This window comes from Myxocyprinus asiaticus, chromosome 15, assembly GCF_019703515.2.
Source record: "Myxocyprinus asiaticus isolate MX2 ecotype Aquarium Trade chromosome 15, UBuf_Myxa_2, whole genome shotgun sequence".
Taxonomy (NCBI): Eukaryota; Metazoa; Chordata; class Actinopteri; order Cypriniformes; family Catostomidae; genus Myxocyprinus; species Myxocyprinus asiaticus.
The window spans coordinates 21211863-21236235 of NC_059358.1; the positions used below are offsets into that span (position 1 = coordinate 21211863).

The 24373-nt window shown below is 38.1% G+C and overlaps 1 protein-coding gene across 2 annotated transcripts in view; it reads right to left on the bottom strand.

The window, feature by feature from the left end:
• Positions 1-2329: 2329 nt before the first annotated feature.
• Positions 2330-24373, bottom strand: part of LOC127452996 (protein FAM171A1-like) — a 55707-nt gene continuing 33663 nt past the window's right edge. The window contains exons 4-9 of one of the 2 annotated variants that reach the window (XM_051718954.1): positions 16322-16480; positions 14354-14530; positions 12500-12544; positions 7718-7834; positions 6538-6652; positions 2330-6011 (exon numbers count right to left, since the gene is read on the bottom strand). In XM_051718954.1, coding sequence (XP_051574914.1) covers positions 4307-6011; positions 6538-6652; positions 7718-7834; positions 12500-12544; positions 14354-14530; positions 16322-16480 — 2318 coding nt within the window. In that variant the 3' untranslated portion in view covers positions 2330-4306. The remainder of the gene's footprint in view (positions 6012-6537; positions 6653-7717; positions 7835-12499; positions 12545-14353; positions 14531-16321; positions 16481-24373) is intronic. The other variant, XM_051718955.1, reaches the window with a different exon arrangement.

Here is a 24373-nt window from a genome sequence, read left to right on the forward strand (position 1 = left end):
ACAACTTCGTTACCATGACGATGTAATTTTAACAAACCCTAAAACACTAGAATGACTGTTAAAATGATGATTTCATAAACTTTACAGCTCAAATAATACATGCATTTTAACAGGACAATTAATGTAAGTGCTTTTATAAAAATATAAGCTTCATATTTCTGCTTTTAAACCCTCCAAAAATTGGCCCCCGTTCACTTTCATTGTAAGTGCCTCAATGTAACCTCGATTTTTGCCTTTTTTAAAGAAAATGTGGGACAAGTCTAAATTATTTTTTGTGGTAATCAACATTATGCCACCAATGCTGTCGACTGAGCTTAACTTTTTCTGATGTAATTACATTTAGTACAAATAGTGCAAAGCATTACATTTTGAATTCTTGTAATCAGATTACAGTTACTGAATTTCAATTAAATTAATTACTTTTAAGTACACTACTTGGATTGCAAATATTTCCAAAATGGCAAAAAATTGAGTGTTCTGGCAAACTTGCTACTCATTATTTTCACATGCAAATGAGCTTGCGATTTGCCACAAATGTTTGCCAGAAGTTTGCAGCTCTTCACCGGTAGTGGTGAACCTGCAGCTAACCTTCGGCAAGAATGGTCAATTTAACGCTACAGGCAAACACTTCTGTGGCAAACCTGTCAACAATGAAGAGTTTGCTGCAAAGTTCATTTACATGTGAAAATAATGAGTGGGGTTTGCCAGAACTCTCAAGTTTTGTAAGGGATATTATTCATGTACAATACATGCAAAACATAATTTTTATTATGTACATCTGTTTGTGTTTCTGTGACCCCTAACTCCTTAACAAGTCACTAAGGGAAAAATGAGTGGTGCTGAGTGTGCGACAATAAACAAGGAGGACATTCCTGTATAAAAACAAAGCTGAAAATCAAACATTTCTGTGAAAAAAGTTGTTGAAAGTAACTTAAAATTAATTAGTAATGCGATTACCTTTTTCTTTGAAATTTTCAGTAGTCAGTAATCTGATTCCAGTTTTAGAGAATTAATTAGTCATTTGTAGTGAATTACTTTTCTTTCTTTTTTTTGTAATTTATGCAACACTGATCAAATATTTAAAGGTGCACGGTCACACAATATTCCAGGCATCCTGGACTTACACTTACACCTAGGGGAATGGACGCAACATTATTTAAAACACAGAGTAGATTTCAATGACCGATGCCATTGTAGAGATTCACTTTTCACCGTTAGCCATGATTAACTGAGTTAAAGTGTCCAATAACAGGGCAGTTACTGAGATTAAGCGTGTAATATTCGGCTGGTCATGTGATCCTAACATGGCAGCCCCGATGACTGGACCATCTCCAAGCAGATTTAAATAGATATTACTGGAGTCTTCATCTCATGTGAGTGCACATGATTATATATATATATATATAAATAATACAAAGTATAATGTTTTTAAAATTACATTGTTCTTTTGGAGTAAAACTTTTTCAATGAGGAAAAAACTGCACCTTCAACCAAATATTCAAAATTGGGAGGACCAAGTGTAAAACATCTATAGTGGTTACAGCCCTGTTTGGAGTCTATTACACTTAACATCGTAATTTAAAACGTGAGAAATGTCTAACAGTTTTTGGATGTATGCCAAACAAATTAGTTCTCGTTTTATATCATGAAATAAGCAACAGATGCAGATGTCTAAAGAGGTTTGTAAATACAAGGTTTTGCTCACTCTCCACAGCTATCCAGACAATGCCATATCAAACCAAGCAGTTGAATTTTAACATCTTTGCTTCTTATTAAATGACACTATGCATACCATCACAAAAAGTTAAATGTACTGTAAATGTAAACAAAATCTGTACTTCCTGTTTGGAAAATCTGGATAGATCCCATCCATGCACATTCTAACACATTTATTCATCCTTAGATTGTGCCTGATTTATAATAACCTGCCTGTGAATCCTTTATTTTGTCACACACAAAGCAGTTACTATTACTCAAAATCTAAAGGAAATTAATAGATTACTAAAACACATAAATCAAGAATTTGTTGAGCTTGTTATTAAAGTCCTAACCTAAAACAAGTAGAATCACTGTAATACTTCAATATTTTTCATTAAATTTAACTATCGTTACTTACTCTTCTATAATGATTTGGTTCTTTACACCCTATTTTGATTCTCATTATATTTCAGTTATTTATTTCTGTGGATTGTCTCTTTTTTTAATACACTGGGACAGATTATAGTGCACACCAATATGCTGGTGTTGTGAAAAATAAATGCAAACAAACTGCTTGCTTTACCAAAGTCCAAATTCCATCAAAATACTGAAAGCAGGTTTACTGAATTGTGGCAGAATCTAAATTCTCCAGGTTACACTGGCTGTCAAGTTTCAATAAGTTGCATTTCTCAAACATTTAACATCACCTTAGAGCCCTCCATTCCATTCATTCAGTGCAGTCAGTCAGCGACCTCTCATGGTTATTAAGTCATTTTAATTCAACATAAAGTGACATTGATGGCTCTTGTGTTTATGATTTGATCTTAAGCTCTTCCATCAGCTGTAGATAAATTATGCTCAAATAGTGTTGACTAGGTTTTTGGCTTTATTGGGATAACAGGCCTGAATTATTATACAAGTAACCAGTCCAGACATTCCAAGTAGATTGCTGATTAGCTGAGAGTGACGCAAGTATTCTTACCAAGTGGTTACCCTGGCAACAAACCAAAATCCTTTCAGCCCTACATAACCAGATACACACACTGCATAGCATGTCTGCAGAAGACACACAGATACACATAGCAACACACACTCACATAGGCATAAACTAGTGGTTGAATGAATATGTACATACATACCACATGGGACAAAATGTCCAGACATCAATCATTAGACAGAACCTAAAAACGTACACCAAAACACAACATTAAAACACTCACTGGGACACAAAGAGATCAGTGGGAACAGGGGTGTGTAATGCAACTGTGTAATGTCAATGGAGTCAATATATTGCGAAAAACGTCAAATTATATGACACAAACTGATAAAGTGGTGGACAGGCAATGGAAATCTAATGCTGGATAATAAGGATTGCTAGAAAAGGCACTTAAGACTGAAATTAAAGTTTGGGAACAAAAAGCTGGTGGCTAATCATGTGAGTGAGTGTGTGTTTGCATGTGTGCATCCAGCCCTCATTTGAAAGTGCAGCCCACCTCACTCACACTAAGGCAAGACCAAACAAAAATAACAATTATAAAACAACTTGAATAAAATATTCACAAAAAGAACTGAAATTACAATACAGTGGTTAAAATAAAAAAAAAAAAGAGGCATCTAAAGCTTCATGATCCTTCAGTTAAAAGCAATGCATAGTTGTTTTCAAGGCAGGTCTGCTTGTCTTTAGCCCACCAGCACTGATGACTTCAAAAATGTCACCAAGTCTTAAGAATTTGAGGAAAAGTACATTTGTAAATATGTGCTCAACACATCCAAAATGATAGATTAACAGAAACAAATGGTACTTTATGTAAACTTATTTGGTCTTTAAAGCTTCAGATGTGTTCCACTATCAACAGAACCACAAATAAGGAAACAGAGATTTAGATTGTGAAGCAAAATTATCCCATTATGATGTTTTTATATCATGTTTTACAACCTATTAAGATATGGAAGACATTCTGCCGGTCATCCCATATATGTTCAAATAAGTGCTGGGAAACACTTAGTGTTGATGTTCGTTTTGGTACACCATTTTGCAGTGTACACATGTTGCCATGGATGTCATATTGCTCAAAAACAGCAGCATCTCATTAAGCTTAAATGACATGTCACTTTCAATACAATGGCTTGCAATGATTCATGGAACATTTTTTGCTCAAAGTGTGTTTATAGGAAAGCCATAGCAGTTGTGCATCAAAGTGTTGGTATTTAATGGTGTTTTTTGCTTTGGAAACTCAGTTTGTTCTTTCTCATTCACAGATGAGAGGCAGAACTGCTCCAGTATTAATTTGTGCTATGGCTTGCTTGGCTTTCATTGCCACAGGCAACTCCATTCAGCGGTCCAGCTGGGGATGACAGGGGAAAATACTTAAAGGATTGTTCTGCATTCAATACAAGTTAAGATAATTTGAGGCATTATATTGATTGCCACAAAAAAAAATTTAAGCTCATTTATATAAAAAAAAAAAAAAAAAAAAAAAAAATTAACACCACTGCGAGCGCCTTACTGGAACAAGACCAAGTCAAAATAATTTTTGTGATAATCAACATTATGCCACGAATATGGTTGATTGTGTTTTGAACTCGGAACATTCCTTTAAATTACGTGTCATTTTACGTTAAAGGCCAGTAGTGGTCGCTCCTCTCGTTTCTGCCAAGGGCTCTTCTTGTTCTCGTCTTCTCCGCTGTCATCAGGGACGACCAGGTTGTCTGGTCGGCTATTGCTTGTGTGCATTTGAGTGTCCTCAGTCCTAAAAACCTCGCTCTCTGTCACGGTCTCCTCTGGTGTCTCATCCACAGGCTCAGGGAGAAGAGGGGGTGAAGGAAGTTGCGGAGGAAGTAAAGGAGGCAATGGGGTTGACAGAGTCTTTTCTTCTTCCTCCACCTTCTCTCCTTCCTGCAGTAAAGGCCCTTCTGAGTTTTCTTCAGGACTGCCGACTGGAGTGGGGCTACTACTAGCACCTACATTTGTATTTGTATCCTCTACAAACACTAATGGTGCATATTCGACCATAGGCACTGCAGGCTGGGCCCCTTTTTCAGATCTGACCCTGTCTCGCCCCTGAACTTTGCTAATGTCGCGAACACGCCGTCCTGGTGTGACATCGCTCATGTCAACCCCTGAGTCCAGACTGGCATCGTTGCTTCCTACACAACTATTGTTACATCCTGCCCTCTGTAGGTCGATGTAGGAATGACGGATGTCCGCGTTGGAACGGCCGTCCAATGACACGAACCAAGCTCTCGGATGAGGGAGAGGCTTTCCTCCTCGAAGTGCCATCAAAGTCTTTTCGGCCAGAAGCTGATCTTCACCATTCATCTGCACAACATCCAGGCCTGCCTGACTGAGGGAATTGGGAATGGAAAGATCTGCGGGAACAGCTGCCGTCTGCAGCGTCCACTCATCCACTCCTCTGCCTTGGTCTTCCCCAACTCCTTGCATCCTTCCTTCTAGCTTGCCTTTACCCCATGGGTGTGGCACTTGGCCCTGGGGCTGATGGCATGCACTAAGCTCTGCCTGAATGCTTTCCAGTTCGCTCTGTTCATCTGACTGCAGGAGGAGGGCCTGACCCGAGAGGGGGTGTGTCCCGGGGAGTCGCATGTAGTGAGCGGGGATGACAAGCGTGGGGCGGGCCTTGCGATAGGTTTCTTCCCCTTGGCTGACCTGTAGTTCAGAGGTGCAGCACAGCAGGGCTCCAGGTCGGGGAAGGGGCGCAGGTCGCTCTAGGTGGTCTACGGAGCGAGACAACATGTAATCAGTCGGTCGCCACTCAATTCCTTGTTCCCTCTCCGGGGATCCTACAGGACTTGTCAATGTGGCTGTAACAGGAGAGAGACGTGGATCACGAAAGCTTGATTTACTTTCTGAAGAGAGACGTCCTGCTGAGGTGGTGAGATGCAAAGGATGGGGGGATGAGGACGAGACAGACATGTGGAGGGGATGGACAGATGAAGTCGTGATGGAGGTATAGCTGCGCCGGTACTCCCCACGTGTGGCAGAATCATAGCCTTCAGAGGGATTGTTTGAACAAGCTGATTTGAGTGGAAATATCTCAACCGAGTGTTTATAGTGGTTGGATCCTCGACTATGGAGCTCATCCTGTGAAGCTGCCAGCTCATTGGTGGACGAGTCGTAGGGTGTGGGTTTAAGCATAGGTGTGTGCATGTCCGGCTCCGCTTTGTTGTGGTCCAGGTGAGTCTCATTAATGAGGTTAAGGTGGGACATGGAAGTAGCCTGGTCTCGTTTAGAGCCATCTAGGGCTAAGGACAAAGTGAACTTCCTGTGGGCAGGCCGCAAGCGGGCGCATTTCCTCCTGAAAGCACAGAAACATGTTTAACGCACTTAACAGGGAACGTTCCAACAACTTTGGCTAATGTTATGTTAACATTAGGAACAAACATTGTTAAATTTTTTTAAAGGAACATCCTTTTAATGTTATAACTTATAAGTTAATAGTAAGTTCTCATTATGTTAGGAGAAAATTTTTAACAGTGCAATGTTTGTATGTCCTTTAAACGAGATTACTCTGCAGATTTATTTTTCAGAGAGTGAAAAATGATAAAGAGGTTGGCAAATTAAGCTTTTGTGAAGTTTTTGCATTTTCAGAAATGTTATGCAAACCTAAATAATGTTCTAATTACATTAAGAATAAATTTTCATGTTTCCACAGCCACAATGTACTGTTTGGAAAATGTTTTAAGAACATAAATTTGTTTGCTGGGAGCTTGCAGAGTTGTACCATTGGACAGCACTGCATCTCAAATGCCAACAAAATATGTACTCAGCATTCTGTGAGATTTTGATCAGGTTTTGTGCTCCCACTGTCAAAAAAAATACACCTGCAATAGTAGAGCAGAAGGCAGAGCAGGAAAAGCAGTATCAGGGCCATGCCTCCTAGTATGGCCAGCAGGAAGACTGTATGATAAGTGCTGATATCCTTCGCCACCACAGGACCTACAATAGAACACACACACTTTCAGGCTTGTTCACACTGCACACAAATCAGATCTTAAGCACTTTGTGGACGCACTGCTATTTTGCAACTGAACTGATCCATTTGTTCAGATCGCATAGTCTATCTTCGATATATCTAAATCGGTTTATATAGTAATGATGTAAGTGTTAGCACAATGTCATAAGACATTCTCAATCAACTTTCTCAACAACAGAGATCAGCTGTTAGTGTGTAAGGAGAAGGAAGGAAGAAGGAAAAACAAAATGAAATTTTGCCTCACAACTATCATGACATCGCGCCGTGGTGCTGAACTCACAAGGCCATAAGCAGAATATGGATTTTCTGCATTCATGCATATGCTATGTCCAAAACCACTGACTCATTCACTCAGTCACTACATAGTGAATGTCACATTGTTTACTAATGATGAAAGAATTAGTGAAAACTAGTGTATTAAGACAGCTCTATACAATATTGTACACTTTGCTTGGCATTACGTACGTATTGTGTCCCAAACCAGATGCATTGGATCAGATTTGTAAATACCAAATTTCATGTGATTTTTGCTCTTAAGACTACAAAAAATAAATAAAAGGATTTAAGTTGAACACACCAAAAAATGTTTGCAGCCTGTTTGAACAAAATGTTGAGCACAGGGGAATCCATGCATCTATTTATTTCCTCTGAATATCCGCTCTTACTGCCCTTGTGTGTCCTCATGACCTCCACTTTACAGTATTAATCAATAATGCTTTTGCACAGTAGATTTTCTATAAACTATGTTTTCATGCTGAAAGTCCACAGAACTAAATTCTCTCCCCATATAATGACATAATATTCTCGATTGATGGATATGAATAGCAAACAATGTGCAATGAAAGTGAATGTGCAAACAAATATATTGGTCAATAACTCTGTCTGCAGCACAGTACTTATATGTCTGCCTGCTGGGCTCCTCTCTGTGCATTAATGGACATAAAGGTCAAATAATGCAAAGTCATCTGGATTTGGAGAATAATGTTGAGAAATAAGGAATACTAAAGACTAGAAGTAAATTATATTACCCGTGTTTATGGGAGACATGGCTGCCACCCAATAGCCAAGCTGAGGGGCAATATATGTGAGAGTTAACTGCTTCCCTTCTCTCTGAACATAACCCAAACTGCTCTTCAGCCAGGCCCCTGCACACACATAAACACACACAGTTAACAGACATACAATAAAAACAAATCTTGGATATTTTCATTTAAAACCTGGAAATAAGCAAATATTGTTAAAACAAAGTTATACCACTAAATGAAGAATTATGAAGAAATATGAAGTAAAATTCTGCACTATTCCTAGGGCACTAATTATTATGCAGATTTCGTGACATTGACCATGTTAACTTCTTCGCACAAAAGATCCGATTTTTTATGCACTTTGGAATATTATCAAATTATGATGAGATAACACGGATTATCAGGTTTTGCTTTTTATGGAATCCATGCCATGTTGAGTGCATGCTGTCATACAGTATAAGCAAAAGGTGGATGTACCAAATGCAAAAAACAAAAAGTTCTGAAAATAGTTATGTTGATAATATAAACTGCAATGGAAAGAAAATTTTATTCAATTAAGAAAATGCAAAATAGAAGCATTTTCACAGGTGGTCTCAAACCTTTGGTTATGGTTAGACAGCAAATTCACAACTAGAATACAACAAAATACAAGAATAATCTTATAAATCACATAGGAATGCTAAACTAGTAATTGTAAAAATCTTAAGCAAACACTAACTACCACCCTGACTCAGACCATCTGTGGTTGAGCTGTGCTGTGAGAGCAGGCAGTGCAGCTATAGCACAGTCAAAACACTTTATATCTATTGTATTTTTCATTTATTAGGTTTCTTTATTGATTATGTACAATGAACTCATTATACTTTCAACTGCATTATCCTGTCTAGATGCATTGCCAATTTGTTTACTGGGTGAGACAGGGACTGAAGCCTTGCCAAGTGCACAAAACACACTAGCCACAGAAAGTGCCTCAATCAGGATCTGAATCTGGCTTGACTTGCACTCTCAATTCAAGTGAACAGTTCAAATGTGATTTCAGTGGAAGTATTTTCATTTTCAAGTGAGTTTGAAATGAATATATATGTTAAATTAACCAGCTTGACATATTTATTATATGTTAGGCTGGGTTGCTGTTTTCAATGGCCACTTGGTGGCACTGTATGTCGAGGAAAGGATGACCGAGAACTGAAAATGGATAATTCACCTCACATTTTTCTTTTTTTTTTTGCCATTATTTACTCGTCATTCCAAACCTGTATGACTTTCTTTTGAATGTCTTAGCTGCTCCATCAATGCAACAAAACTGAAAGGTGATCACAGCTTTCCCTAGTCCCCATCAGCTTTCAATGTATGGTAAAGAGCAGCTTGGGCATTCTGCTAAGTATATTCTTTTGAGTTCTACACAAAAGTCACATGGGTATGGAATGACACAAGGATCAGCAAATAATGACTTAACCAATAATGGAGAGAGGCAAGCATCAAATGTAAGTAGGGAAAAACAGTTTTCTTGGCACAATCATAATAGACATAATAGACATAAGTGTACCAGCACTTATATTGATCTGATTTATGCCAGATCAGCAAACACACACACATGCACTTTGCATTGGCCACTGCACAAGTCACAAACACAGTGTGCTAAGCAAAATACTGACGTGCATATACTGAGGAAAGAGGCAGGAACATGATTCAGAATTGCTTACAATCAATACTTACATTAACACATGGCTGTTTGTGCACACTGCCTAACACAAGAACGTCACAAGACATTTTCCCACGCTCACTCAAAGTCACACCCAAAACCCTGCCATCTCTCAAGCTGCTAGCCTGAGAAAGCTTTGTTCAGATGCTTTGTGCTCTGCATTATGCAAAGTATCTTTCTTTTTAAGTTGGCATTTCATAATATATTTACTCAAGGTTCTAACAAATGTGAATGGGCTTTAATACAAGTTCCATTGCATAGAGTTAACCACAAAACATATCCAGCCCAGAGTAGAAAATCACTCAGGAATATTGTACATGTCATGACAGTAATGATGACGGATTGCTTCCCACCTGGGCAAAGGATGTAACATCAGGCACAGTGAAAGAATGATCTGGGTTCATAACAAGTTTAGCTCTATTGACAACATTGGTGACAAGCTGTTGATTCTCAGGGACAACAGCTTGGACTCATCCCTCAAACAAACAACAAATTGTGTGTACAGTAATGCATTTACAATAGAGTAGAGTAAGGCATTCAGAACAGAGTTTAAAAGCAGAAATATGGAGCTCATATTTTTGTTAAAGCATTCATATTCACAAAAGTTTTTTTATTTGAGTTATCCAAATCATCCTTTTAGCAGTGAGTCTACTATTGTATAACCAAGACACCCAGGGACATTGACTCCTATAAATACGAGTTTAAAAAAAAGAAGTCGGTACTTAATGTCATACACATATGAAACCACGTGACTTTGTTTACTATGTTACACAGCATAACACAATTTCAGTGCTGTGCTCTTATTAGGAAACACTGGGAGAAACAACAATATTAATATGCCGTGTAATGCCAGGGCGTTTTCAATCTAGTCTCTATATTCACTAATGTCCCTATGTCCCCATGCAGTGTAGACAACAAACAAGCTCACATCTCTGTGCCCTAAGTGGGGGAATCAAGTTAGCGGCAGTCACTGTTTTCCACCTCGTTCTCTGTTCTGTTTATAAGCAGCTGCTAGGAGACAACCTTGATAACAGTGCAGACCAGAGACGGGGTTTGGTGCTTTGAATTTTGAAACGGTTCGCTTCATGAAAGCTTGCCGAGTTTCTGTATTTCCCTCCCTCCCTATAAAAATACTATATTCTGTGTCTCCTGTTCTTCTGTATGCTGTGATTTAGACATACAGTGGGGTCCAAAACGCTCAAGTCCACTTGCGAAAAATGCTTCTATTTAGCATTTTTTTATTTAACAGTTTTTTTGTTTGTTCATTATAGACTATATTACCATCATAACAATTTGAGTGACAAGTAACCATACTAACATCACTAATCATTACATCAAATTACCAAAAGTCACAAATATGAATCCTGATTTTGTTTTTTTTGTCCTAATTTAAAGAGGTCATGACATGCCTTTTTAATATTTTAATTTGTTCCTTGAGGTTCACTTATAAGTTGTTTGCACAAAAACCTGTTGTAAAACATGATCGTATTCCACCCTCATTCTGACCCATTTTCAGAAACGCTAGGTTCTGTTGCTGCTTCTCCTTGAAGACTTGACAGTAAACGGCCACTGTTATGATTGCTCTTTGGTCTTGACTGACGTGCTCTCTCACTGGCATCTCACTGCTCACCACTACTGCGCAGGGCTACGGAAGTTCAGTGATAAGGTAAAGTAGGCATTGATGTGTTGTCGTGGAGGCGGTCTGATGCAAATTTCTACCACAGAGTGACATCACAATTATTTTGGCAGCTTGGTTTAAACAAACACTCTTTTTCAATGAGGAGAAAGTTTTGAGTTCTGAAACTTACAGTATGTTTTTATAGTAAAATGACCTCTTATATAATAAAAGATGAAGGAAAATTGGATTCCTCCTGTCATGACCACTTAATAAAAAATACAAAACGTACAATCAGCATTTTATGACAGCAGGCACTTAAACTCCAGAAATTTGTGCAAAACCTGATGATCCAAGTGTGATTTTACAATGTTCTAGAGAGCACATTGTTTTCCTTCCATTTTCAAAATCCTAAAACATTTATTTCCAAGTTTCAATTGAATTTTAAATTACAGATTTTATGTAGACTCTTTGAACCCCACTGTCTATAGACTCACACAGATCTGTTAAAAGCATGCCTAATTTACTATGTCTCTAATTCAGAGTTTTTAGTATGAATATACTGTACACCAGCAAACCACTTCAGAGTCTGAAATCTGCATTTGCTTGATTCTGAGCGCATATAAAGAGCAGATACTAACTGGAACATGTCTACGCTTTACTTTATCTTACTCTGCATATATGAGATGCTTCCTGAAATAGAGCTTCTATCACCATCTCACAACACACCTACCTGTATTTGAGTCTATGTGTGGCACCTGTTCACGCCAGCTGGGCCATCCAAAATACAAGATATCAAGAGTCAGAGTTTACGGAAAAGAAGTCACTGAAAATCCTGTGTGCACATATTCTCATCTTTGTCGTTGTCTGTCTTTCTGCTTCCCACACACAAAGCTAAATTTTCCTGCAGGAGTGTGAGCGAGCTACAGAGTCTAAGGCTTCTGCTGCAAAGCCTGAAAATTTGTTACATGCATCATAAATTAGACCAGCGGTCAAACAGCCAGTGTTACCTGCCAGAGGATTCCAACTGTGGTTTTAAACTTAAGCTTTAAATCCGCAGAGACATATGTGTATGTGTATTTTCAAAATACTGTGATTCTGACATCTTACAGTTTAAATTTAAACAATATATGTCATCTGAGCAAAATCCTTCCAATGAAAGTGTATACATCTGCCCACACTTAATTTGATTATGTAATTGATTTGACAGTTATTTTACCAATTAACCATCATAATACAATTGCTGACTGTGGTGCATTGTTCGGGAGCATCTGCAAAAGCTAAAGAGAGAGAAAAAAAAAATGACACCTTCATAAGCATGACTGTATGTGTGCCAGATTTATATCAGATGGGAAGAATGAATCAGTACAAGTAGGAACAATGTGTCCCAACAGACTAGTACTGCAAAATAGTTCCTTATGTGAGCTCTGTGCACACTTTCAATTTCTACAATTAGACAATTTCTTACATTCTCTTCTCTGGGGATACCGGGTGAATGATGTCTGAGAGTTTTCTATGTGACAGAAAAAAAAAGGGAAGGGAAAGAGAGGGTTAAACAAAAGATGTGCAATAAAACTGGCTTCAGGCTATAATTAAAGCAATGATCATCCTGCCCAACTTCTAGACACAGTGAAACTGAATGATATTCAGAGTTCAGATTTATGAGGTAAAGACCTTTGTCTGGACAAGCAGCAGTTCTCGGACCATGGCAGAACAAATTCAGAGGAGATACAGTGCTTCACACCATTTAGAAATTCAGTATCATTCCACCCTCAAACCATTAATAAGCCTGCAGATAAGATACCCCACTCAAAACAACACATAGGTTCAAAAGGGACTCCAGATCAGTAGAGGTGATCAGCAATGAAGAATGCTAAGACATGTACTAAAAACTGGTTTGGGGCATGTGACACCACTTGTCACCATCCCCACTGCTAACTGCAAGCAATTTTGCTTCATGCGCTTGTGGTGTATGATGAAGTTAAATGCTGGGGAATCTTATTCCACAACAGATGAGGCTGTCTGGATGAGCGGCCAATCATCTTTAATAAATAAAATGACATGTACAAATCACCCCGAACAAGACCTGCTACAGCCTTAATGATGAATATTTGTTAGCAGTATGTACTGTTTCTTATATTAAAATGCATCTGGTAAATTGAAAGCACATAGGCACAAAGTTGGATGCTGGAAATTACACTGCAGTTTTGGTTTAGAAATGAAAGCCACTGTGTGAACACCCCTTGTGATGTGGATTTGATTGGGAACAGTGTAATTCTGTCTGTGTATTATTTGATTAGAAGTGTTTAACTTTTGAACAATTTTCCTTTTCATACCTCTGATGGCAGAAATCTATGTAATTAAAAGAAAAAAAAAAAAAAAAAAAAAAAAAAAAACAGCAAAAAGAATGGCTATTAAATTAGTTCACCCAAAAATGTCATTTTTTTCCATTACCACAAACCTGAGTGACCTTTTCTCTTCCATGGAACACAAAAGGAGATGTTCTGCAGAATATAGACAGTCTTAGTCACCATTCACTTTCATTGGACCTTTTTTTTTGCCCAAACTATAAAAGTGAATGGGCAGTAATATTCTGCCTGACATCTCCTGTTGCATTCCATAGAACTCATATGGGTTTGGATCAACATGAGGACAAGTAATAATCATTTTAAGGTGAACTATCCCTATAAGATATCTTCTGCTTAGCTACGCGTGTCATTTCTTGGCTAACTTATAGTATAAATAGTGATGTTTCAGTGATGTTATTTGCCAGTCTGTCCTTTTCTCTCACTAACAAATACAAACTGAGCTTATTTTTACTTAAATTAATCTGGCAATAAAAGAATACGATGTGCATGTGTTTGGGTGCAAGAGTAAGAAAATGTGTCCAAACTCCATTTGGTCAATATTTCAGAGCTCTTGCCCAGCTGCCAACCTTGACTTTAGTAACCCATCAACATTCCTTTAAGTTTTAGTTAGAGATTCAAAAATATTCCAGCTCCATTCCCACCCCGCTCAGGTTGGAACACTTTCCTTTGGCTTATCCTCCTAAGAGATCAGGAAGACAGGAAACCTGGAGAGCTTTGAAGTAGTCTATGCCTCTCTCTCTCTCTCTCTCTCTCTCTCACACACACACACACACACACAAAACCTGTCTCAGACAGGAAAGGTTTTCAGCACAATTGGTGAAACAATTCAGGACTTTAGTTATGATATGTTTGTATCAAACATATATGCTCATTAGGCTATTTACTGTAGATGCTATAATTCCTACTGTAGTCTAAGATTAATGTGTGTGTGTGTGTGTGTGTTATAAACTCACCAAGTTTAGGATCAAACCGCCAGGCAGGGATGTGATCGTTCTCTTTCAAGCCACTATTTTCAGGAAGAGGCACACTCACACTGATTGGCTCACTGACGTGAAGCTCTGCCCCATCACTGCTCAAAAGATGGACACTGATGGCAGCAACAGGAGTCAACTCAAACTTTCGTTCACTACCTACCAGAAAGAGAGAGAAAGGTAAACGGAGAGGTTAAGTAAAATGTATCTGAATTTCTTTCTTCATCAAAACAGAATTTATGTTTTTAAGGATTTCATTACAGGCCTCCTCCTTTAAACACTGCAAGTGAATATACTCCATTTTTTGATGATCCAAATTGCATATTTTAAAATAATCCACACAACTCCAGTCGACAAATAAAGTTCTTCTGAACCCAAACGATTGATTATTTTTTGAAACAAAACAATACTTATATACTTTTTAACTACAAATGTTCGCTTCCGTACATCTCTGTGACGCACGCTCATGAGAGGGATGACGTAAGCTCTTTGGTAAGGTCACGTGTCACGTGGAGGAGGAGGCAGGAAACAAACATTGTTTACAAGAGAAGCAGCGCTGTACAAAGTTTAATTGACTTTGCTGTAGATTGGTATTTGTATAAGTGTATTGTTCAAAATGGTCGTTTGGCGCGTGTATCCTGGATGCTTCAACCTTCAGAAACCCCAAAGAAAATGCACACCGGGAAAAATATTAACTTTTCATCGATTGCCTATACATGATCTTGAGCGACTGAAGCTCTGGCTTATCGTGCTGAACCTGGATATCAGTACACCCCTACATTCTCTCAAATATTGGAGGGTGTGCAGTGAACATTTTACCCCTGAGGATTTCAGACCATCGAAAGAAACAAAGGGTCGATATCTGAATTCATAGGCTGTGCCCGTGCTGTTTTTCCTGACAGTCATATAGCCTATATATTTCTGCTAAAGAAAAAGCACAAGTAGATAACGCAACGACATTGCTCTGAAATAAAGGATAGTTATTTAATTATTTTTTAATTATTATTTGGAAATGATTTTTTATTTTATATTGTTTTGAAATTGTTTTGGACTGTTTTGGTTTGTGAATGGCGCTTGGTCTGTGCAAGTTTCTCTTGTAAACAATGACGCGCTTCCTGCCTCCTCCTCCACGTGACACGTGACCTTACCAACAAGCTTACTTCATCCCTCTCATGAGCGCGCGTCACAGAGATGTATGGAAGTGAACATTTGTAGTTAAAAAGTATATAAGTATTGTTTTGTTTCTAAAAATAATCAATCATTTGGGTTCAGAAGAACTTTTTGTCGACTGGAGTCGTGTGGATTATTTTGATGCACAATAAATATGCATTTTGAACCGTCAAAAAAATGGAGTACATTCACTTGCATTGTTTAAAGGGGGAGGCCTGAAATTAAATCCTAAAAATCTTAAATTCTGTTTGATGAAGAAAAACTCAGATACATCTTGGATGGCCTGAGGGTGAGTAAATTATCAGCAAATTTTCGTTTTTGGGTGAATTATTCCTTTAACATTTAAATGATAAACCTAAATTACATAATGATAATGAGTCATCCAAAATAGTTCTAGAAAGACATAAGCCATCCATTATTAAAACCACACCAGAAAATGCTTCATTAATCTTAGAGTGAACTTGTATGCAGCACATATTATCATTTAAAGATAAAAGAACTTCTGTAATGGTTCAACATAATTAATTATTCAGTGCGGGAATACTTTCTATTAAAAAGCAGTTATTCTGAAAACCAGTATTGATCAATGAGTGCGAAAATAACTTATATCCAAAATATATCAGGAAGTGCATTATCTGGCCATCTACACTTTTATGCAATTAAACACTTTATATTGAAGTTAAATATTGGCCTTTCTCCCTATCACTTACTGAACATAAAGTCTCCAAATACACACAGTATTAAATAATCCTCAGATCTCAACTCGCTTTCATGTGTTACCTGTGTAGTTGGAGTGAAGGTCCTGCAGGTAAGGGAAGTACTGTGTCTCTTGGGTTGAACTGCTCACTGTGAGGAAGGCGGTCAGGTTAGTGTATGTTGCATTAGAAGGAAGACTCAGTGCTCTTCTCTGGAACTGAACCCACGGCTGTAGTTTTGAACCTAAAGATGTAGGAGCACACACACACACATACACACCATAGTAGATGGCCACAAATCTGCATAAGTTAGGTCTGTGATCCTACATCCATGACTGACATGCTGTATCACAGACATAACATATGCACAGGCTCTCTCTTCCATTCTTCCATCTCTCACTCTCTTTCTAAATGAAGTGGATCAGCAGATGATGTACTCTAGGTCTAGGTAGTGCAGTGTGGGTCTCTTGAGAGTGTTGATGTAATTTATGTTTCCATCGTGGTGAGTGTTACAGTATATGCCATAGACATGACACTGAGCTTTAGCCCACACAGTCTGCAGTACCTCACTACACCAACACAACCCAATAACTCCCCAAACGCAACTTCAGTACCCAACTACACCGGCACAAATGCAACCCTTGGTACCCCAACGCACCAAAACAACCTTAACTCTTCAAACACAACCTTAATACCTCACTACACCAATACAATTCCATAACTTAGTACCCAAACACACCAACAAAACTCCCATAACTACACAAACATGTACCATATTACACCTACACAACATCAATGCACAGTACCCCAATGCACAGACACAACCAACATAAATCCACAAACGCAACCCTTATTACTCATTCTATATCAAAACAACCAACTTAAAGTGTTGGGAAAGCTACTTTGAAACTGTAGCTTCCCAAACTACAAGCAGTTAAACTGCAGTCAAGCCACTCTTAAATAAAACAACAAATACAAAAACTCTACAAGCTAGGGGTGGATGATAATCGGATCCGATTTTCATAACTTTTTATAATTATCAGAATCGTTATTTTTTCTGTTCTGATTGTGGATACATTTTAAAATGCGCTCTGTTGTGGGGGCCTGGGAAGCCAAGCGAGTAAAGACGATGACTACCACCCCTGGAGTCGCGAGTTCGAATTCAGGGCGTACTGAGTGACTCCAGCCAGGTCTCCTAAGCAACCAAATTGGCCCTGTTGCTAGGGAGGGTAGAGTTGCATGGGGTAACCTGTTTGCTATAATGTGGTTCGCTCTCGGTAGGATGCGTGGTGAGTTATGCGCGGATGCCACGGACAATAGCGTGAAGCCTCCACAAGCGCTATGTCTCCGCGGTAATGCGCTCAACAAGCCACGTGATAAGATGCGTGGGTTAATGGTCTCAGATGCGGAGGCAACTGAGATTTGTCCTTCGCCACCTGGATTGAGGCGAGTCACTACGCTACCACGAGGACTTAGAGCGCACTGGGAATTGGGCATTCCAAATTTTTTTTTTTTTTTTAAATGCGCTACGTTGGCTCTGATGCAACAACCTCTCTCTGAAAGATTACTGCTTGTAGTCTGGCTCAATGTCCCACCCACAGTATTATCGGATTGTTTATATGTCACGAGTAAATTGCCAATCAACACTGTAATCCGTATCTGTGGGGGAGAGGTGGGAAAGAGGAAAGTAGCGAGAGAAAGATGAATCACTGAGAGGACAAGCTGTTTTCAAAAGGTAAGAATGCAGATCGTGAAGTTGCAAACATCACAATACTCTATGCCAGCGGTCACCAATTACGGACCACAGTCTGGGTCCGGACCCCAGGTTTGTTCCGTCCGGACCGCGAGACATTATGACAACGGCTGTTTCTACACAGCGTGATAAAACAATGGAGCTGTGTACACAGCGCTCCGGGGCGTAGATAGCACTGATCTTTCAGCACTATATCTTTGAATATTTTTCTCTAGCACCAAACATGCTTCATTAATGCCCTTTTGCACTCCACATACGTTGCCTCTCTCCCCCGGCCCGCCACATGATGCGCCGCATAGTAGAGCTGCGGACACGGTTATTTCAATGACAGTAGACCGTAACTGAGAAATACAGTGAGCAGCAATATAGATGAGCGGCAGAGATAAGGACTGATTTAACGGAGTACTCGCCCATATGATTTGGTGTTTTTACATGTTATAGTTGATGGCATTGATAGTGGTAGCTCGCTAACCAACATTAGGAGGTTTAGCAAAAGTAACTTCAACTTTGCTAACGTTAAATATTTCACCACGTTGTGAATAAAATCCCGTTACCCTTTTTGCACTTGACTAAAATGGGCTGGACAGCAAGCTACATGAAGAGTGTCAACTCCAATAACGTTGATTCTCATCTGTTATTATATGCTAATACATAACATTCTGTTATGAGCTGTTTAATTCATTATTTTTTAATATACATTTTAAAGTTTCGGTTCAAAAGAAATGCTGCTAGGAGTTTCCTCCACTTTATTTTTGAAAATAAAAATAATATTGATATGTTGTTTTCCAGTATTTTTCAAAAGATAATATTGAAATGTTCTGTTTTGCAATATTTCATTGAACACATGTCCATAGACATTTAAAGGACATTTTGTGTTGGAGTTTGTGTTAGTGTAAATTTGGACATTAACATTTTCATTTTTTCTGCAAATGTATATCGGCCCCAAATATCGGTTATCGGTCTCCTTGATCACTAATAGTCATTAACGGTATTGGCCCTGAAAAAAAACATCGGTCGACCCCTACTTAAAGCTAACAAAAGTAGCTCAAATATATTGAAGCTATTTAAATTTATTTTAGATATACAACAATCAGATGGTGTTATTTAATTCTGTAATTAGAACTTCAATAATATCACCCAAAAGTGATCAATTTGGTTAGGGTGACATAAAAAAAAAAACAAAAAAAACAATGGGGTGACAACATTCCACTAATCATAAATTTACTTAATATACACCAATAAAACTAGAAAACATCCTATTTAATGCAACTGAATCGAAATATAGTGATAAACACAAGCAATTATCTAAATATTTCCATTTCAAAAAAGAAAACTGCATTCCAAAGGATAAATCACCCTCTGAAGGGCACTTTGAAAGGAGAACAATCATTATAGCCATGCTTTAAAATCGCTTTAAACAGAATTTCCAATAATAATGACATAAACAGTGAGTTCCGAATGACCCTTATTTTTGAGCCTTTCAAAGCTCACAATGGATGGTAAAGTCTTCGAAGGGAATAGGGCATAGGGATGATCACTTCTGAATGGAACGCACCCTATGGCTTCTGACACAGTCCACTTGCAGGGCTCAAGTGAATCAGTGAATCATTTCATTTACATGAACCATCTGAAAGAACCAACTCACTAGGATGAAGAGTTTGCAATGCTAAATATTAGGGAATTCTTTATTTTAACCAGTTTAGTTGCATGAACTGTATGAACAAAAGGATTCAACAAAATGATTTAGATCTTTTAGAGGGAGAGAGGACGGTTTGGATGAGGCTCCATTGCTGCGTTCGCAATTCAGTGTGACAAATGTTGCGTTTTATGATGCTACAGAGCTTGCTGTTGGAAAAGGTTGCTTATTTCTGGAAAAGCTACACTAGTTCAGTAGACTTGCTACTATTAGTTATGTGAACCAAATTAACAATACTGATAAAAACCTGGTCACTGTAGGTGGCATGAGGTAATAAGGGGTTGTGTTGGTATTGAGGTACTGGCGAGTTACTGAGGGTTGTGTTTTTGGATTTATGTGAGTTGTATTGGTGTAGTGAGGTACTGAACCTACTCATTATCTTCCAGTAACACTCTACTTATCAGAAAAAGTTCATGCATATCACTCTCAACTACACCTACAGTTGAAGTCAGAAGTTTACATACACCTTAGGCAAATACATTTAAACTCCGTTATTCAGAATTCCTGACATTTAATCTTAGAAAACATTCCCTGTCTTAGGTCAGTTAGAATCACTACTTTATTTTAAGAATGTGAAATGTCAGAATAAAAGTTGAGAGAATGATTTATTTCGGCTTTTATTTCTTTCATCACATTCCCAGTGGGTCAGAAGTTTACATACAATTTGTTAGTATTTGGTAGCATTGCCTTTATATTGTTTAACTTGGGTCAAATTTCTTGGGTAGCCTTCCACAAGCTTCTCACAATAAGTTGCTGGAATTTTGGCCCATTCCTCCAGACAGAACTGGTGTAACTGAGTCAGGTTTGTAGGCCTCCTTGCTCGCACATGCCTTTTCAGTTCTGCCCACAAATTTTCTATCAGCTTGATGTCTTGGAGCAGTGGCTTCTTCCTTGCTGAGCAGCCTTTCATGTTATGTTTATATAGGACTCGTTTTACTGTGGATATAGATACTTGTCTACTTGTTTCCTCCAGCATCTTCACAAGGTCCTTTGCTGTTGTTCTGGGATTGATTTGCACTTTTCACACCAAACTATGTTCATCTCTAGGAAACAGAATGTGTCTCCTTCCTGAGCGGTATGATGGCTGCGTGGTCCCATGGTGTTTATACTTGCGTACTATTGTTTGTACAGATGAACGTGGTACCTTCAGGCGTTTGGCTTGGCTGATTTTATTTTATTTTCCCATGATGTCAAGCAAAGAGGCACTGAATTTAAAGGTAGGCCTTAAAATACATTCACAGGTACACCTCCAATTCAGTACACCTCCTATTAGAAGCTAATTGGCTAATTGTCTAAAGGATTGACATCATTTTCTGGAATTTTCCAAGCTGCTTAAAGGCACAGTTAACTTAGTATATGTAAACTTCTGACCCACTGGAATTGTGATATAGTCAATTTAAAGTGAAACAATCTGTCTGTAAACAATTGTTGGAAAAATTACTGGTGTCATGCACAAAGTAGATGTCTTAAACAACTTTCCAAAACTATAGTTTGCTAATATTAAATCTGTGGAGTGGTTAAAAAATTAATGACTTCAACCTAAGTGTATGTAAACTTCTGACTTCAACTGTAAGTATATTACAGTAAAGCCCATAGCATGAGATTATAAGCATCTAGGGGGTTCTGAATGATGCTGTTTGTTGCAGATGCAGGTATTTTTATGTATGTGAGAGTGGTCCTGTGTTGTACCAAAATGGCACTGCAGCCTCTGACAAGTGAATGTGTGTGATAACTGTCCCCAAGTGGAGGATTACAATAGCAGCTATGCAATTTTACCCCGAGAAATGTAAGCGCAGCGTAGTTCTAACGGGAAGACTAGCAGCTGTACATCATCGCACCATTAGCTAGGTAACTCCTAGCCAATCACATGTAAGACATTGCTTTATAAGTCTGCTCACAATCTATCACATTGTTGTTTCAGTGTGCTAACACGGCAACCTCCACCACCCCACCACCACCAGTTGAGTCCCGTCCTGCACGGGGGTAGGCTCCTCGCCCCTGCCTCCTATCTCCGGCAGGATATGACGGTTCCGAGAACTTCTTCGGACCACCAGACGGGGCTTACGCCAAAGAGAGACATTACATTTTCTGTTTTATATTCATCAAATAAATGTCATCTTGAATTTCACTCAAGTCTGCAAGTCTGCCTGATAGAAATGACTTTTACTTTGTGTGTGAGAGAAAAGCTTTTGTTTTGGCAAAGTCTGTGTCTGTGAATGTAAGTGCTTTTGTTCTGAGCGTGGAATGATTGAAGGTTTACAGGGAACTGGACTGGGGGAGCACTCTGAATGAGACTGCAGCAGCGCTCCCCTGAGACCCATAAATACGTCTGTCTCCAGACATATCACACACACAGAGGGACAGGTTACCAAATGAGAGAGGTTGCTAAGAGGATGAGCAAAGCAAAATAATGTGAGGCAGGAGGAAAGGAGCACAACAGACAAAAATGAAAAGTAAAGACTGGTTTAAATGTGGATTCTTCTCATTCTTTCTTTTTGGTTTGTGTGTGCAACCTCTAATTTCAATGTGGTACTACAGCACACCCAGAAACCTTTAATTAATACAAAATCTCAAGAGCCACGTGGACAACAGTACAGAAATATTCTCATTACACTCGCCACATGATACCAGGGCCAAGACATTACATTTATAATAAGGTTCTATCTGTTAACCTTAGTAAATGCATTAGGTATCAAGAACTAACAATGAACTATTTTTTTTTTTTTTTTTTTTGCAGCATTTATTAACCTTGGTTGATGTTAACTTATAAAGATATGCATTTTAATTGTTTGTTAGCCTATTAAACTCTGGGGAGGTGCTATATGGCAAGCTATTTTATCACTGAAAACACTGAAGTCCCTGGATACATAAGTTAGGCATATGTGGTATCATTTGAAAGCATAGAATCTGAACTTTTTAGAGAACACCACTTTTGCATTTAGTTACATAAATTAACAAAATAAGCATTTGTCACAAATTGGCCCCACCTAGAGGTTACATTGTAGACATATTTAAATGAATTTAAAAGTCCTTCACATAGCACTTAAATAGACAAGTCATATATCACATGAAAGCTCTCATTCTCAGGAAGGTGACTGTACATTTTATTATGTTGCCCTAATACCACAGTTTGAATTATTTTAAAAAATATCAAAGTGAAATTTTATATCAGCAAGGCATAAAATGCAAACATCTCTTTTCTGTGCTGACCACTGATCTGTAAGCCCCAAATAGCCTCAAGCTTTATATAAAATCTTACCTTGGGTTATTAGCTTTCAAATGAGTTAAATAAATTACTTGTTTGTGAGCTTGCTTGGGTGAATAATCCAATTTTGTTTCAAAACTTTTTTGAACAAAATATGAAATTCGGTAGAAAAAGTATGAGAAACAAAATAGGTTTTCATCTATTGAAGATTAAATGTTACACATCATTGTAAAGCTGGGACTATCTGTTTTCCAATGACACCTAGACTGGGCTTCTAGACAACTCAGAAGTCAAGATATTCAACAAAACACTGTGGAAGCTCTTAGCACTTCAAAAAAAGACTTGTTGTCTAAGGGTGAGCGCTAAAATGCGTTAGTGAACCTACATTTCAGATCAGTATAATGTGATGGAAGGTGATAGAGGAAAAATGATTTCTTCTAGTACTTGCTGCCATCCAGTGGAATAAAAATAAGAATTTTGCTGGAAAACTGAAATAGCAAGCTTTTAAACTTTATTACTTTAATACTAAACAAATGTTTATCATAAAATTGTAAACATTTACAATGTTATTTATTAATTATTGCAATAATTTCTTAAAATGTAGGGGGTTATCTGTAAAATCTGTTTATGAAATTAGTCCACTGTATGTGTGAACAGGGAGCTTTTAAATTTGTGTGAAAATTCAGGCAGCAGCCCAAAAATCCTGCAGAGCTTAAGAGGTTAATGTTAGTTTGTAATGCATTAACAAATGTTAACATATAAAACCTTTAATTTTAAAAATGTATTAGTGCGTTGACCAAGATTTATAAGTGCTGAAAAATTGTTTTGTATTGTTCATTGAGTTCATGTTATATAGACAACTAATGTTAACGTGTACAACCTATTTGTAAAGGGTTACCGTTTTAACCCTACCCCTTAAAGAAAAACTTTTTACAATGATTTAAAAAAAAAAAAAAAAAAAAAAAAAAAAAAAAAAACTTACATCATTTATAGAAGGAAAGATTTCCCTGAATGTCCCCCAAAAAATGAGAATATGTCAGATTTAGCTCACTTTTGTGGTACAATTTTGTCCCCAAACTATAGTTGGGTACGTACGTACGCACACGCACACACACGCACGCACAAGGGATCTGTCAGGGCTACTTATGTCTAACTCCAGACACACCCTCACACTCTTCTTCACATTTATCCTCCAGCCACCTGCTTCATTAAGACACATCACTCTTTTCATTCCCCGGGGAGCTGTGTGTGTATGTGTGTTTTCACATGTGAACAAAAAGAGTAAATCACCATGAAAAGTTTAACTGACAAGCTAAGAACATAAAATTAGTTACTTGCTTTTGATGACATTAGGTTGATAACATTAAGACTTTTAATATAATTACAAAGATTATGGAGGACAGTGGCTCACAATATGTGATAAAAACAGTGCCACATTCCAATGCTGTTATAGCAGATATCAGAATTTTTGCAACACTGCTTG